The 15,686-nt window shown below is 39.9% G+C and overlaps 1 protein-coding gene across 2 annotated transcripts in view; it reads left to right on the top strand.

The window, feature by feature from the left end:
• Nucleotides 1–15,686, top strand: part of EML5 (EMAP like 5) — a 328,115-nt gene that overhangs the window by 129,087 nt on the left and 183,342 nt on the right. For both annotated transcript variants that reach the window (XM_075065608.1, XM_075065607.1), the window contains exons 8-13: nucleotides 841–978; nucleotides 1,281–1,537; nucleotides 4,097–4,309; nucleotides 9,666–9,833; nucleotides 14,446–14,552; nucleotides 14,958–15,076. In XM_075065608.1, the coding sequence (XP_074921709.1) occupies nucleotides 841–978; nucleotides 1,281–1,537; nucleotides 4,097–4,309; nucleotides 9,666–9,833; nucleotides 14,446–14,552; nucleotides 14,958–15,076 (1,002 nt within the window). The remainder of the gene's footprint in view (nucleotides 1–840; nucleotides 979–1,280; nucleotides 1,538–4,096; nucleotides 4,310–9,665; nucleotides 9,834–14,445; nucleotides 14,553–14,957; nucleotides 15,077–15,686) is intronic.

The raw sequence follows: 15,686 nt of genomic DNA, 5'->3' as shown, positions 1-15,686 counted from the left end.
GCGAAGCATGCGCAACTCCCAAATTAAATAATTTTGATTGATGTCCTTAGTGAACCTTTCATCCAACCTACATCAGGCATTACTGAGATGCATTCTTTTGGGCTGATGTGGTACAGTACCTTTATAATTCTTATTCACATCATGGGTTTTTTTTTTAAATGTGATAAAATTGCATATCTGACTTGTGACATTTTTGTTTAACTTAATGTATCTATATTTGTTAAATAAGGCTCCAGTCCAATAAATTCTAGTAAATTATTCTCTTGTACGTAGTTTTTTAAAACATTTTTCAAATTAAAATGTAGTGTCCTTTTTGCTAATCTGCTAGGAGATGTACTAATATAATAAAAAATGAATTGACACACTGTTGTAAAATTCCATGCTTGAAAAGGCATGATTAGTATAAATTAGAAATTATTTTGATATCTGGTCACATACAGAAAGTTGTGCTACATTATGAATGATAAATAATAGAAATGGGGCATTTGTATTGTAAAATTTTCAGTTCATTCAATAATCTATAACTAAATGAATAGTATACACTTTAAGCAATAGAAAATTCAGGTTTTACAAATAAGTACTGTTCTTTGTTAAGTACTTAACAAAAGGAGTCTGCCTCTTCAGTTTCACAAATTAGGTACTCAGTCATACTCTTAAATATACAGGCACTTGTATGCCAGGCTTGTAACTTTTTGTTAGTTTTGAAAGTTGATAGCAAATGACTTCAAAATGTAAGTGCAGTGCTGCATTCAGAATATATTCTATGAGGTTGAAATCTTCACTTTTTTAAAATCAGAAAACAGCCATTCCTTATATGATTTATTTAATATTTTATTGTAGAATTTGGAGCCTAATAGACCATGCATTGATTGCACGGTGCAATATGGAAGAACCAATTCGCTGTGCAGCCGTTAGTACTGATGGAATCCATCTTGCACTTGGAATGAAGGATGGCTCTTTCACTGTACTTCGAGTCAGGTAGGTACAAAGATTAGAAAACTATAAACTTTTTCTTAAGTAATTTATGCATATTCCTGTTTTGTTTTAGGTAGAAAACATGCTAAGGAAGCATTTAAACTTAAATTTCAAACACAGGTTCACAGGCTATTTATGTTTAGTTGTTACTCTGAAAGCATATTAAGAAAATTACATTTGTACAAGGAATAGTAAAACTTCTGAATTCAGAACAAGATTTCATCAGGCACATTCTTGAAACGGTGAATGTCAATATGATGACGTTCTCTATTATGCTTGTGACACGTTTTCTTTCTCCACTACAGGGATATGACAGAGGTTGTTCATATTAAAGACAGGAAAGAAGCCATTCATGAATTAAAATATTCACCAGATGGCACGTTCCTTGCGGTTGGCTCCAATGACAGCTCTGTTGATATTTATGGTGTTGTTCAGCGGTACAAAAAAGTTGGGGAATGTGTTGGATCTGTAAGTTTCATCACTCATATGGACTGGTCTTCAGACAGTAAATACTTACAGACCAATGATGGCAGTGGAAAAAGACTTTTTTACAAGATGCCAAGTAAGATTTTGTATTTTTATAATTTCCTTTATTTTGTAAATTCAATCTACAATATATAGTTAATAAATCTTGGTTTGAAACATTAAGTTGTTGAGGGCATGGAAACTGAACAAAATGTTATGGACCAAGTAATTATTCAGTGGATAACATGTATGAGAAAATTAGAGACTTGTCCATAATTTCCTGGGTGCTGGCTGGTGAGTTTTGCCCACATGCTCAGGGTTTAACTGATCACCATATTTGGAGTCGGGAAGGAATTTTCCTCCAGGGCAGATTGGCAGAGGCCCTGGAGGTTTTTCACCTTCCTCTGCAGCATGGGGCACGGGTCACTTGCTGGAAGATTCTCTGCAGCTTGAGGTCTTCAAACCAAAATTTGAGGACTTCAGTAACTCAGACATAGGTTAGGGGTTTGTTATAGAAGTGGATGGGTGAGATTGTATGGCCTGCATTGTGCAGGAGGTCAGACTAAATGATCATAATGGTCCCTTCTGACCTTAAAGTCTATGAGTCTGTAAATAGTCTTCCCATTCAGATTTGTCGTCATATGCTAGACTGTTTCAGTACTCTGGCTTTGGTAACCAAGCATTTCTGAGCCATAGTTGCTTAATTTTAATTAAACATTCTTATATTTTATTAGTAGCATGTTTGTTTTATTACAGTATTATTTTTAAAAAATTATTTGAAACCATGTTTTTTAGATCAGTGGATCATTCTGATTAGTATATCTCCTCACCCCACCTTTTTTTAAAAAGAGTAATTCTTCTTTAGTGATTGCACATCTCTTCCACTTAGGTGTGTTTATGCCCAGTGCAGTTGAGCCGGACAGTTCTCTGTAGTAGTACCTGTCAGGGTGGAATATGCTTTCTGCACTTCATCATGTCCCTAGGCGAACGTATACAGGGTGACCCACTCCTACCCCTCCTTCAGTTCTTCTAACAAGCAGCCAGAGGCAGCGAGAAACTCCTTGTGCTCTGTCATGGTTTTCCCTCTCATATTGAGATGTTTCTTTTTTGTAAGCAGATCATTCATAAGTGCAGTGAGATAGTAGTACATCTCATACATATATCACACAAGAATATTAATGATCAGTGAGATACTAGTTTTCCCGCAATTTATTGCATTCCACCTTTTGGGTATATATCATGAAAATTATGTGTTAGGTGTAATGAGTGCATCAGGCCTGACGAGTTGCTGACACAAAGTTGTGAACCACCAATGGACCTCTGTATCACAACTGGCAGATGGCAACTCTGCATGCTTCTGATTGCTTAACACTTGATTCTTATGGCTCTGGGGTATTATCATTTTCATGTAATCATTTTTTTTACTTTTGTATCGATGATATTGAAAAATTTAAATGAGTCATAACATGTATAACTTCCTTAAAAAAGTTCCAAACCGAAACGTATACAGCCCTTCCAGTGTTCAGTATTGTAATTACGTATATTAGTATTACCTCCACTGCAGTTTTATTTTTTATTTGTACAACTCTAAATTAATCTCCTAATCTACTGTTTTATCTAACCACAATTTGAATATGGAACTGAAACTAAATGTAATGTGGTGTGCATTAATTAAACAGTTTTAAAAATAGAAAATTCCTTAAACTGGGACTAACTAGTTTTTCCTGGGGTAGTAAAAACCATGATTTACCTGGTAAAAACCACCTCTGGTAAATACAATGCTATCCTTGTCCATAACATGGCCCTCCACAACTTGTCCCTGTTTCCCCCTGCTTCTGTACCCCCATAGCCTGTCCCTGCTCTGTCCATTCCAGCCCACCCCTGTCCCCCTCTCTCCCTCTTCACTGCTTTGCATTTAAGCATGTCAGTTTGCTTTTCCTCCTCCTGCATGGACAACAGAAGTGCGGCATTGAGAGAACAGAAGTCTGCCTGCTCTCAGTTTCGGGGCCTGGCACCATAGTGGCCCTAGCTATGACTGCAGCTCTGGAATGGTGCGTTCTCAGTCTAGTCAGCATATAAGAGCTGTGTGTGGATGAAGCATGTTCAATGCCGGTCGAACCATTGGAGAATGTTACCAACTTCTAACAAATCTGTATAAACTGAGAATTTTTCAGATGTATAATTTGGTCATATTTGATAGATTTTCAGGTTCCTGCTCAAAATCATGGAGGCACTAGGGTTTCTCAATGGAAAGTTTATAAAGGTTTTTTTTAACAAGGGCCAAAGAACACATTTTCCCCTACCTTTGTTCTTGGAAATGGCTGAACCATTTTTGCTGAATTATTGTTTTTTTTAAATCAGCCTGAGGCAGATAACTGCTGTGAAAAATTTTAGCCACAAAGTTTGGCAAAATTATATGCAGTTGAAAAGTAGGTCTTATAACAGAAAGCATTAATCAATGTTGACTATAGATGTTGCCATCAGAGCTGCCTATAATAAAAAGAATGTTTAAAAAATATAGTTTTACTGTACAATTTTCAACTCAGTCTGAGCTATATCTGAGTTCTGGTCATTTTTTGATAATTTTAGCTCCAAATTTATTAAAGGAAAAAGCAGGAGTGAATTATTAAAAATAAGCCTTTGCATTTATTTTTAGGTGGAAAAGAAGTAACAAATAAAGAAGAATTAAAAGGCATCCAATGGGCTTCATGGACATGTGTTTATGGCCTTGAAGTTAATGGAATCTGGCCCAAATATTCAGATATCAATGATATCAATTCTGTAGATGGAAATTTTAATGGTCAAGTTTTGGTTACAGCTGATGACTATGGAATAGTAAAACTATTCCGGTATCCTTGTTTAAGAAAAGGTAATATCTTTGTTTGACTTAAATTATTAGTGAATATTTATAAAGGTTTGGGGGAAGTAGAAAGATCTTAAGAGTTATGTAAATGGTAAAGCTTTAGTCTTAGAATATTAAAGTACAAATATGGAAAATAGTAATGATTTGATTAAATGAACATGTAATAGTGACTTACAGAATCTATGATCTTTGTTTTTGTGTGTGCTTTGGGTAAGATAGTGATTTATATGACAACAGGTTTTGTATGGCAGTAGGACATGGTTTCTAGAAATTTCAGTAGAAGAACAAATGCACTATGGGCATTCCTTTATAATTATGTTTGTTTTATCATGATTGTTGATCTGTCATGTTTCATGCTATGGATGAAATTGTTAATTATGGAAAGTAAGAATAAAAGACCTTTGTGCAAAGAATTTGTACGAGGGCTCTAAAAAAATGAAGGAATTAACCCCCATACATGCACTCAGTGAAGCACAGTATCAGCACACCTGATCCCATGAGCTAGAGGAGTGTCTGCTGTGGTCTCACTCCATTCATATGTAGATCTAGGTCAGTGGATATTGGTAATTTGTATTCCAAGTAGGCATTCTCCCTTTTCTAGTGCTTAGTGGCAGACTGGATCATTGGCTCTGGGTTAGGGGCTAGGACCATCCTTCAGGAGGAACTACCAGAGGTCTTTGCCTCCAAACTTCCACAGGCAGTAGACCAGGGGAAGGCAACCTATGGCAGGAGTGCCGAAGGTGGCACGTGAGCTGATTTTCAGTGGCACTCACACTGCCCAGGTCCTGGCTACCGGTCCGGGAGCTCTGCATTTTAATTTAATTTTAAATGAAGCTTCTTAAACATTTTAAAAACCTTATTTACTTTACATACAACAATAGTTTAGTTATATATTATAGACTTATAGAAAGAGACCTTCTAAAAAGGTTAAAATGTATTAATGGCATGCAAAACCTTAAATCAGAGTGAATAAATGAAGACACGGCACAGCACTTCTGAAAGGTTGCCGACCCCTGCAGTAGACCTTCGGTCTGACCATGGCCCTCACAGGAAACCCTCTTACCCTAGGATGAAGCCTAGATGGCAGATACATTTTCCCCAGAGCTATTTTGGAGCCATTTTTCCCAGAGAAACCTTTAAAGAGGTAGTGTCCATTTACTGAGCACAAGTCCTGGGGCTTCTGAGAATAAAAGGAATGCCAACAGAGGGACCTTTCCTTGTGAAAGGAAGAAAAGCCCCAGTTAAATTCTTGATCAATAGGTTTATCACCCCACACAGAGAGACAGCCAGTCACAACACATCATTCGTGTTGTTCTAGACAGTTCTTCAGCCAACCACTGGCCAGGCTGTCAGTGGCACTGGACATCCGATTGGCATAGCGCACTGTGGCCTAGAACCCCTGAGCAATCTGCCAGCTTCAGCCTCAGCCTCCCTAGAAGCTGAGATTACTGGCATGTGCCACAGCACCCAATGTCCCGGTTAAATTATGCAAATTGAAAGTTGATGACTTCGGCTTTTCTCTGGTTCTAATCCTAGAAGTTCCTCTATATTGCCACCTTGTCTGATGAAGGGGAACTGTCTGATTCTGATTTTGTGATCCTAGATGAGGAGCCTCAGCAGAAGTGGTTTCCTCTTCACCTCGTCACTGAAATGCTAAGAAAAGTTCTAGCAGCCCTGGAGATGCTGCTGGACCAACCCCAGGAGCAGGGCCCATTGGTAAAATCCTAGCTAGCATAAATCAGGAGCTTTGTGTTCCTCTACAACTTGCTTCTGAGGACTTGATTAAGACAGAGTGGGAGTTCACTGTCAAGGAGAAGTTTCATAGCTGGCAAACACAAAAATTCTAAACAGCCCCAAAGACAAAAAGAACTTTGGCAATCTTGCCAAAGTTGGGGCAGCCTCAGCCTGACTCTGGCCCACAGCCAACAGTTTAATTTTCCTCCAAGTACTAGGGAAAGAGGGACATACACAGTGCACATTGTCAAACATTGACATTCCCAGAAAGTAATATTTCATATAAAGCTTCAGTTTTCCAATGCCTTCCACAGCCAAATATGCCTCAGATATTAAAAAAGGTGCAAGCGCTTCCTGTGGCCTTGTATATACTGTCAGGTCATCCTGTTTCCAGCTTCAAGTCCTGCTGTTCCTTATTCTGAGCAGCTGACCTCTGTTCAGCCAGGACTAAGCATCAGGGAGTATGGGGTTAAGTAATTCAAAACTCCTTCCTCAGGGGAAAGGGGCCTCCCCTTCCCTCTCCCTCTCTTCCAGTCAGGGCTGGCTCTAGGCACCAGCGCAGCAAGCAGGTGCTTGAGGCAGCCACGGAGAAGGGGCTGCATAGCTGGATTTTCGGTAGTAATTCAGCGGCAGGTCCCTCACTCCTCCTCGGAGCGAAGGACTTGCCGCTGAATTTCCGCCGAAGGCTGAAGCAGCAGCGGTAGAGCTTCCGCAGATAGCTTTTTTTTTTTTTTTTTTTTTCCTGTTTTGTGGTCTGTGGGGCAGCAAAAACCCTGGAGCTGGCCCTGTTTCCAGTACTCCTACAGAAGGTGATGAAGTAGTTGACTTTCTCATTAGAAATACATGCAAGGAACATGTTTCCAGGCACTGTAACTGTGGTCTCCCTCATAATGCTCCTTCCCTCTTCCAGCCCTTACCCCCCTCTAAGGGATTTGGGCCAGAAGTCAGCAAAGATGATTTATCTATTTTTCCCAGTTAGGTCACTCAACTAGGATGTGGGAGAGACAGGTTCCAGTCCCTGGTCTGAATCAGGGAAAACAGAAACTTGATCATGGGTTTCTCACATCCCTGGTGCGTCCTCTAACCAGTAGGTCATTGACTATTCATGGGTGGGTGGGTTTTTCAACAAAAAACTTCTAAAGTCTCAGCTTTGTCCTGGTCAGGAATGGGAAATAAATTGAAATCTCAAAAATTTTAATGGGAGTGGAAAACCTTTTCTTGGTTGGCTCTACTTCTTGCTCAGCCCTACTACTAAGGGTAAGGGGAAATCTCAGATGAAATTTCTGAAGCTGAAGCCCAGAGCAAGCTACCTCATACTCTCAACTGAAGTCCCCAAAATGAGGAGTGTGTGTGTATTGTAGTGTGAGAGGGAAGTCTTTGCGAACTCATATGTTTAACAAAAGAGAGTTGTTGCTGCTTCACAGTTATTCAAAAAGCTCTATTCCAGAAACCATCCAGGTTGAGCAAGAAAAGTGCTCTAAGTCTCAAAGATTTGTTGTATCTTAAAACCTGTGATACCATGATCATATGACATAGCCCCTGCAATGCACTTAAGCATTTGAGGAGATAGAGTCTTCGTAATATTTAAGATTAGCCTGGGGACTAGACTGAATCCTAGCTTTTGAAAGAGCAGAGAAATACTGTCCTCTGGTTAAGGCTAAGTTTTTGTCATGGATATTTTTAGTAAAAGTCATGGACAGGTCACAGGAAATAAACAAAACTTCATGGAAGCCCGCGACCTGTCCCTGACTTTCACTTAAAATATCCCTGACAAAAGGGGTAGGAGGGTTCACCACCCACTGCTGCTGGGGGCTCCCACATCCCACACCGCTGCTGTGGGAGCTCTGGGGTCCCCCTGCCTGGGGGGTGGGGCTGGGTTGCTGTGGGATCCCCTTACCCCTGGACATCTGGGAGCTTCAGGGTTCCCCAGCTGCTGGCTGTGGCTGGGCAGCTGCGGCAAGTCCCCTAGTTGCCCACCACATCTGGGCAGCTGCGGGGAGTTGCCCAGTTACCCGCGGAGGAGGAGGGCAGGGGCTGGGAGCTAGGAGAGCAGGGCTGGCTGGGAGCTCCAGTCCCGGGACAGAAAATGTCATGGAGGTCTATGGAAGTCACAGATTCCATGACCTTGGTGACATAATCGTAGCCTTAGCTATGGTTAGATCATGTCAGAAATCTGTATCAAAAAGAATCAAATTTTTTTACTACTTTTGAATATTTTAGATACTATAGGATGATTTGAGTCCTTTAATTTATCTATGAAATACACCTTAATGATCTAGGGATACTTGAGAAACAGATAACTGATCCTAGAGCCCTAGATATATCCTCAGAATCCTCATGTAAATCTGCACTTACTTTACAATCAACTAGTTCTTTAAGGGTCATATGCTCTCTGATGTTTTTTAATTCAAGGTATAACCAGAGCCGTCTCTTGGGTACAGCGTATTGGGGCAACCGCTCTGGCCCTGTGCTTTGAGGGACCCTGCAGGCCAGTGTGATTGGCCGGCATGGTTGGTCCTGGAAGTGATAGATTTGTCACTTCCGCCCTGGGTCCTGGGCCCCCCTCAGGATAGCCCTGGCTATAACAATGTGACTCACCTAATGGGCTTGAGGACAAACGTTAGGCAAGTTCATTTAACCTTTGTGCTATTATAGAAATAGAATTTTACTATCAGTTTGTGCCACTCAACAATGGCTTGAATATCTAATGCTATTTTGTCTTATTCCCTTTTGCAAACACAGTTCAAGAAGTCCTTCAGATTTTGGTTTGTTTTTTTTCTTTTGATAGCCTTAAAGCTTTTGCTAGTTGCTAAGTGAGATAATCCCAAAACCCATCCTAAGAAGAATTTTCAGAAAATCTAAAAGAAACCAGCTTTCTTCTTCTTTTAAGCAGTTTTGAGCATGACTTATTAAACAGCAAATGAACTTGCTGAATAGAAATAATGAGAATGCCTGCAATGAGTTCTGTGAAGCCAATTTCTTTTTAACATATATCTGAGTTTTGAGTTTGTTACGCAGGATTTGGTAACAGAGCTAACCAGATGTAATAGTAGTGATGAGCATGCCTGGCAAGAATTGCTTAACACTCAGAGCTCTTCACTGGGAAAAGTGAGAGCTGGCACTCTAAGCTCTCAGATAGCCCAGTGAGGGGACCCCAATTAAATATGTGTAAATAAAAATTAAAATGCCATCCTGTGATAGCAGGGAATGTAAGTAATGGGATCTTGTACAAGGTGAGCAGAGTGATTCTAATGTAGTAAACTTCATGAAAGCCTAGCATGTGTTCCCTTCCTTTCTGCCTTTGCATTTTCATCTGTTATTAACTGATGCATGAAAGTAAAATTTTACTATTTGATATGCAGGCAGATTAGAGGCTGGGAATGGTATAATAATTTTGTGACTCTTTATTGATCCATCTTCCTTTTACAAAGCAGAGCAAATGGAATTCTAGTTAGGCAGATTGGTGGCATCTAGTGAGCAGAATTATTTTTTATTTAAAGCTTAATGGTTATTTTTTCACACATTGTATAGAAATGTTCCCTGTTTTTTAATCATTGTGCTTTTGAAAGATTTATTCTGAATACACTGAAAATGCTTTCTTCCCCTTCTTCCCCTGCCCTTGTTCTAGGAGCAAAGTTTAAAAAATATCTTGGGCATTCAGCTCATGTGACAAATGTCAGATGGTCACATGATCATCAGTGGGTTGTTTCTATTGGTGGAGCTGATCATTCTGTCTTCCAGTGGAAATTCATTCCTGAACGGAAGCTGAAGGATGCTATTCACATAGCACCCCAAGGTGAGAGCGCATAACATTCTTTTATGTTTAAAAAAAGGTGAAAAAAGTTAATGCAAGTATCAAAATAATTTATACATATTCAGAATTATCTAACCTTATGCATTGATCATCCTTAAAATTTTGAAGTTGCCTGAGGTAGCTAATAACATAACCCCAATATTTGTTAATAACTTCCTATTATAAGTATAGAGAGATTTTTCAAATATGCTCATCACTTTCTTTGTGTCCTGTAAGCGCAAAGACAATATTGAAGAGTCTTAAGCATCACCACTATAAACATACCAGTATCGTAATAGAGTTGCAAGGTGTCCATTTTTTTGATTCGAAAGTCCAGTCGAAAAGGGAGCCTGGCAGTGTCCGGTCAACACTGCTGACTGGACACTAAAAGCCTGGTTACCTGAAGTAACTGATCTCCACCACCAAGAGGTGAGAAAAAGCAGCAGCTGCTGTTGGAATCTGAAGGACCAGGGAAGCACTCTGGAATGGCTCCAACAGAGACAGGTACTAGTGGCTCCCCTATCCTGCGCCGAGCACGGCTCTCCCTGCCCTGTCCTACCCCACTCATTTCTCCACCCCCAGAGTGTGGCTCTCCCTTCCCTGTGCAGTCCCAGTTACCCTCCCACCCCCAGAGTGCAGCTCTTCCTTATCTGCCATGCCCCACTCACCTCTCCACCCCCGGCGCATGGCTCTTCCTTCCCCGCCCTGCCCCACTCACCTCTCCACCTCAGGAGCGTAGCTCTCCCTCCTTGTCCTGCCCCACTCACCTCTCCACCCCCCCGGAGCCCAGCTCTCTGTTCCCCGCCCTGCGCTGGTCACCTTCTGGAGCCTGGCTCTCTTACTGGTGTCCTGCCCCAGTCTCCCCTTGAGCCCTGCTTCGCTGGCACGGGGAGGGCAGTGGAGAGAGCAGCAAGTGACAGTAGAGACGAGGAAGAGAAGCAGGGGCTGGGACTTCAAGAGGAAGAGATGGAGCAAGGGGCAGGGCCTCTGGGGAAAGTCCGAACAGGAAGTGGGGGAGATTCCAGTGCTCAGTGTCCAGTTTTCACAAATTAGAAAGTTGGCCACCATATTTGCAAATGAATTATTTTAGTTACTTGACGAAATGTGTAATAATATGCTTTCACTGAGTATGTAATCAGTGACATAAGATTTAACATGCATCGATTTAATTATTTAAATTCTAAAGCATTAACCCATGTGTTTGAGATTTCTCAATCAAGGCTCTCAGTTTAGAGCAGAAGCAAGCTGTGGGCCCTTCAAGTATCCCATCTCCAACTTGCATAATTAGTGTTAAAGATCAGATTTAGGTCTCAATCCTGTGAAGATACATGTGCTTAACTTTACTCACAGTCCGTAAAGTAAAACATGTGCCTAAGTCCTTGCGGGACTGGAGCTTTATTTATCTATGTCAACATCAGTACACTATATCAATGACTTTTATAGATTCATAGACTCTAGGACTGGAAGGGACCTCAAGAGGTCATCGAGTCCAGTCCCCTGCCCTCATGGCAGGGGACTGGACTCAATTTTACAAGGGGGTTCTTTATATATCTATAAATTAGACTAAATGGAACACGTCAAGAATTGAGTTGTAGTCTTGAGACGAGAACTTTTTTGTCCCAAAAGCATGTTTAATTAATTATTTTGCAAACAGATATTATATGGTATTGTATATAGTGTATGATCTTGATACAAGTAATGAATTTCCAAAAAATAATTTTTTTAATTAAATCAGGCTTTTATTTAAATTGCCTTGTTTTAATACATTCTTATTTTATAGTGGTATGCTGAAAAAGTGGATGTTTTATACTTAAGTCTTTTAAATAGAATATCGTGATTGTTTAGTAACATTATTTTTTGAGAATATTCAGTAAAGTTTTAGATCTAGCTGATCTCATTCCCACTTCTTATTGCTCAGGGCACATACAGAGGACAGTCATTTCTGTCTCTCTCTCTCCCAACCACTCATAGACCTGCCAGTTAATCTTCTAATAAATATTTATGCCCATGCTTATCATTACATACATGAGTCGTCCCATTAAAGTCAATATAAGAGTATCTTAATTTTAAAGAGTTTTTGTTTTAAATTTTCAAAAGTTACTACTGATTTGGGGCAACTCAGTTTCTGGGTGCTCAACTTGAGACCTTCAAAGGTTGCTTGAATTTCAAAGGGTAAGTGCTCAGTGATTATGAAAATTAGGCTTCTTTAAGGTGTCTCAAGACAGGAGTCTACAAGTTGAAGTACCCAAAATCAGCACTCACTTTTGAAAATGAAGGCCCTTGTGCTTAAGACTAAAAGGTAATCGTGGGTAGGAAGAGGTTGCTGTTTGAAAGAGTATCATGGAAAAGCAGTTGTAGTATATTGTTTTTTCCTCTAGAAATTTGTCCAATTCAAATAAAATACCTTAGTAATAGTGATACTGAAATAAATCAATTTTTAAAAAACAGTATTTAATATTAGTTCATTCAATTTTAATCTGAAATTGCAATAGCACAAAATTTCAAATTAGATTGAGGCTATGCACAACTGATTTAACTTTTTTTTAGTCAGGAGATTTAAATAATAATTTTGCTCTCTTACATAGCACTTTTCATCAGCAGATCTCAATTAAAATCCATTATTTAAATTGCCTTGATTTAAATCATTCCACCTTGTCAAATAATACTTATACAATAAAACTATTAATTAAAACTATGCACAAAATGTATGCCATTCTGCATGATTACATTCAGTAAGGAGATTTTGATATGCGAGGAGAGCTCAGTTTAAGCTACTCGATAGTCCCTTGCTTTCTGTGGCTGAAAATGTGCTTTTTGAGCAACTCTAGATGCATCCTTCTCATGTACGTATCTTTGATTCCTGTGCCTAGCAGTGTGATTTTGAGTATGGCTTTAGTATGGAGGCAGTATTTTCTGATTGATCAGCTCTTTCTGTCAATGGGCAGAAATAAAATATTCATGCTGGGTTTGTTAGCTTTAATGGCAATTTTAGATTCTATTGATTGTTTACTTTCTCAGAGAAATCCAAAAAATGAGTGATGAATATTTCCTCTTTTTTCCTCACATTCTCACAACTGGGCCCCTACAAGGTTGCAATTAATTACCCATCCTATTCAGTATGTACGTACAGCAGTTAGGAAAGACAAATGATATGCTTTTCTGGCAGTGCCACCAATAATCAGATGACTTAAATGTGCATTTGATCAAACTCCATCTGATGGAATCTGTCAGGCCTTCCCTGTCCCCCTGCTGGAGTTATCACCCTGAATACCTCCTTGCTCAGGCTGGGCTATCAACAAGGCACGCTTCTCCAGAGGTTTGCAGGGCTAAGAGGGGACGCTGACCAATCAAGAGCCAGCAGGCCAGTTAAGTAGTCTTTGCTAATACTCATGGTCAGAACTTGGTGAGACTGGGACAGATGAGATTTTCAGTGCTAGCCCAGAACCCCAGTTCCAGGTCAGGTTCTTGCCTTCTAGCACTGCAACTAAATGCTTGCCTTTGAGGTTTCATTTGTTTATTTAAAGGTGCAGACAGATTCTGAGTTTACTATTGTTTAACTCCTAGCTTATGGCACAGGCTCTCTGTTCTAACCACGTGGTCCTAACTTGTGAACTGAGGAAAGGGACACCTGCAATACTACATTTGACCCTGCAGGCGGCAATATGGGGCAACCCCCACCTGTGACACTAATACTGAGATCTTTGTGCTTTTACAATACCTCATGGAAATGAGAATGCATGTGAGTGAATTGATTAGTGCTCATTTGCAGTAAGACAGAAGTGAATCTAATAATATGGGGAAGGATCTAATGACGTGAACAATTGCAAATGTAACATTAGTCTTCATCAATGTGTTTCAGAATCTCAGGCACGTATCACCAGTTCACCAAGATCTGTAGTATGTATATGTCTACATTTGAGAGTAATTCACTTTCTTTGTTATGATTCCTCAATGATCTAAGATCCATTTATGTGAAAGGGGCTTTCTGCTTCTGAACCATCACTGAAATTAATATCTGTTGGGTCATTCTCACTGTTGTCTCCAGAATTTAAACATTACATATCTGGTAACAAGACATTGTCAGTGGAGGACCCAGGCCTCTGGAATTTGCTCCCAAAAGTAAATATGATGCACTGGGTCCAATATTCAAAGGTGAATAAACTTGTATCTACAAAAAACTGCTTTTGTGCATACATATTATAGAATCAGAGCAATGTGGGCTAGAAGGGACCACAAGAGATCATCAGTAGGGGAAGCTAAGGTACAGACACATCTTGCCCAGGTTCCCTTAGCAGGTCATTTACAGAGCCAAGAATAGAATCCAGGTCTTCCAGTCAAGTGCCCTGTCCACTGGACCACACTGCCTGTGAAGTGAGTTTAATACGTGAAGCCTAGCTATCAAAAAGGAAGAAAAAAGCAAGCAGTCCAAATTTGAAAGTACTGCTGAATTAAGAGAATTGATGATAATTACAGATGTTCTTATCATGGTTTAGTAGCTCATGTTGTAGTAAATATCAGCAGTCAGGCATAAGCTAGAAGTGTTGCAGTATTTTTCTGAACCATATACTATTTTAATTAATTGTTTCTGTTTACGTTTTGATTTTCTTGATCACAGAAAGTCTGATTGATTCTAACAGTGATGAATCAGATTCAGATCAATCTGATGTTCCAGAGCTAGACTCTGAAATTGAACAAGAGACTCAGATCACATACCGTCGACAGGTAAGACTTGAGTTTTAATGGCACAGGGCCAAATCCTGAAGTATTTCCCAAGGGTTTACCTGGTCCTTTCTCAACAAAAGCGCTGAAGTCAGTGGGAGTTTTACCTGAGTAAGGACTGAATGGAAACTGAGCAAGGATGTTAGGATTTGGCCCATTGCCAGTAGCTGACACATTCAAAGACAACAGAAAGCTCAGTGGCTACATGTATTCACAACACTTCATATCATGCTGTATTGTTTGTAATTTAAAAACAAATTGTATGGCCAGTTGGCTACAGTCATTGCAAATGTCTGCAGTATGTCAATGTACCATTCTGAAACTGAGCTGATCTATAGGTTTATTTCTTAGATACTTTTTCTTCCTGAAAACATATTTGTTTATATGTATGTGTACTCTTTCATAAAGGTTTACAAAGAAGATCTACCTCAGCTTAAAGAGCAATGCAAAGAAAAACAAAAAAGTGCAGCTTCTAAAAGAAGAGAGAGAGCTCCGGGGAACAGTATAAGATTACACTTTGTCCATGGGTATGAAAAATTGAGTTTTCTCTAAAACCAGACTGGACAGATTCATTTTCTGTTATAAATTTGTGGCAACAAATATAGAAATGTAAGATTTAAATATGTGATGAACCAAGTGAAAGTTATTAAGATCAGATGTCTTTAAACTGAAATTTATATACAGCAGTGGTTTTGCTGCCCAGCTAGATTACAGCATGAAATTCCTACTGGTAACTCAGTTGGTGTCATTATTTTATAGTGCTTTCTAAATATAAGACTTGAATGTCACCTAATCATATTTTTTTGCATCTGAGAATGGGGCCTGGTCTACACTACGCGTTTAAATTGATTTAAACAGCGTTAAATCAATTTAACGCTGTACCCGTGTAATAGCTTCCTACTCAGATTTGAACCTTAGCGTTCATAAACTGAGAAGCTAGCATGAAACTCCCCCAAGCTTAATCACCAGCTTGGATCTTATCTCGCTGCCACCAACCAGGAATCCGTGCCTGGTACACTTGAGCCCCCCAAAACCCTCCCTGGGGTTCCCCCAAGACCCAGAAGCTCTGAGTCTTACCGGCAAGGAAACTACTCCACTTCCCTTCCCCCTCCCTCTCCCACCCAGACTTTCCTCTCT

The sequence above is a fragment of the Chelonoidis abingdonii genome, chromosome 4 (assembly GCF_003597395.2).
Source record: "Chelonoidis abingdonii isolate Lonesome George chromosome 4, CheloAbing_2.0, whole genome shotgun sequence".
NCBI classification, from domain to species: Eukaryota; Metazoa; Chordata; order Testudines; family Testudinidae; genus Chelonoidis; species Chelonoidis abingdonii.
Note: the sequence above shows the minus strand (reverse complement) of the source record. Positions and strands in the feature narration are given on the sequence as shown.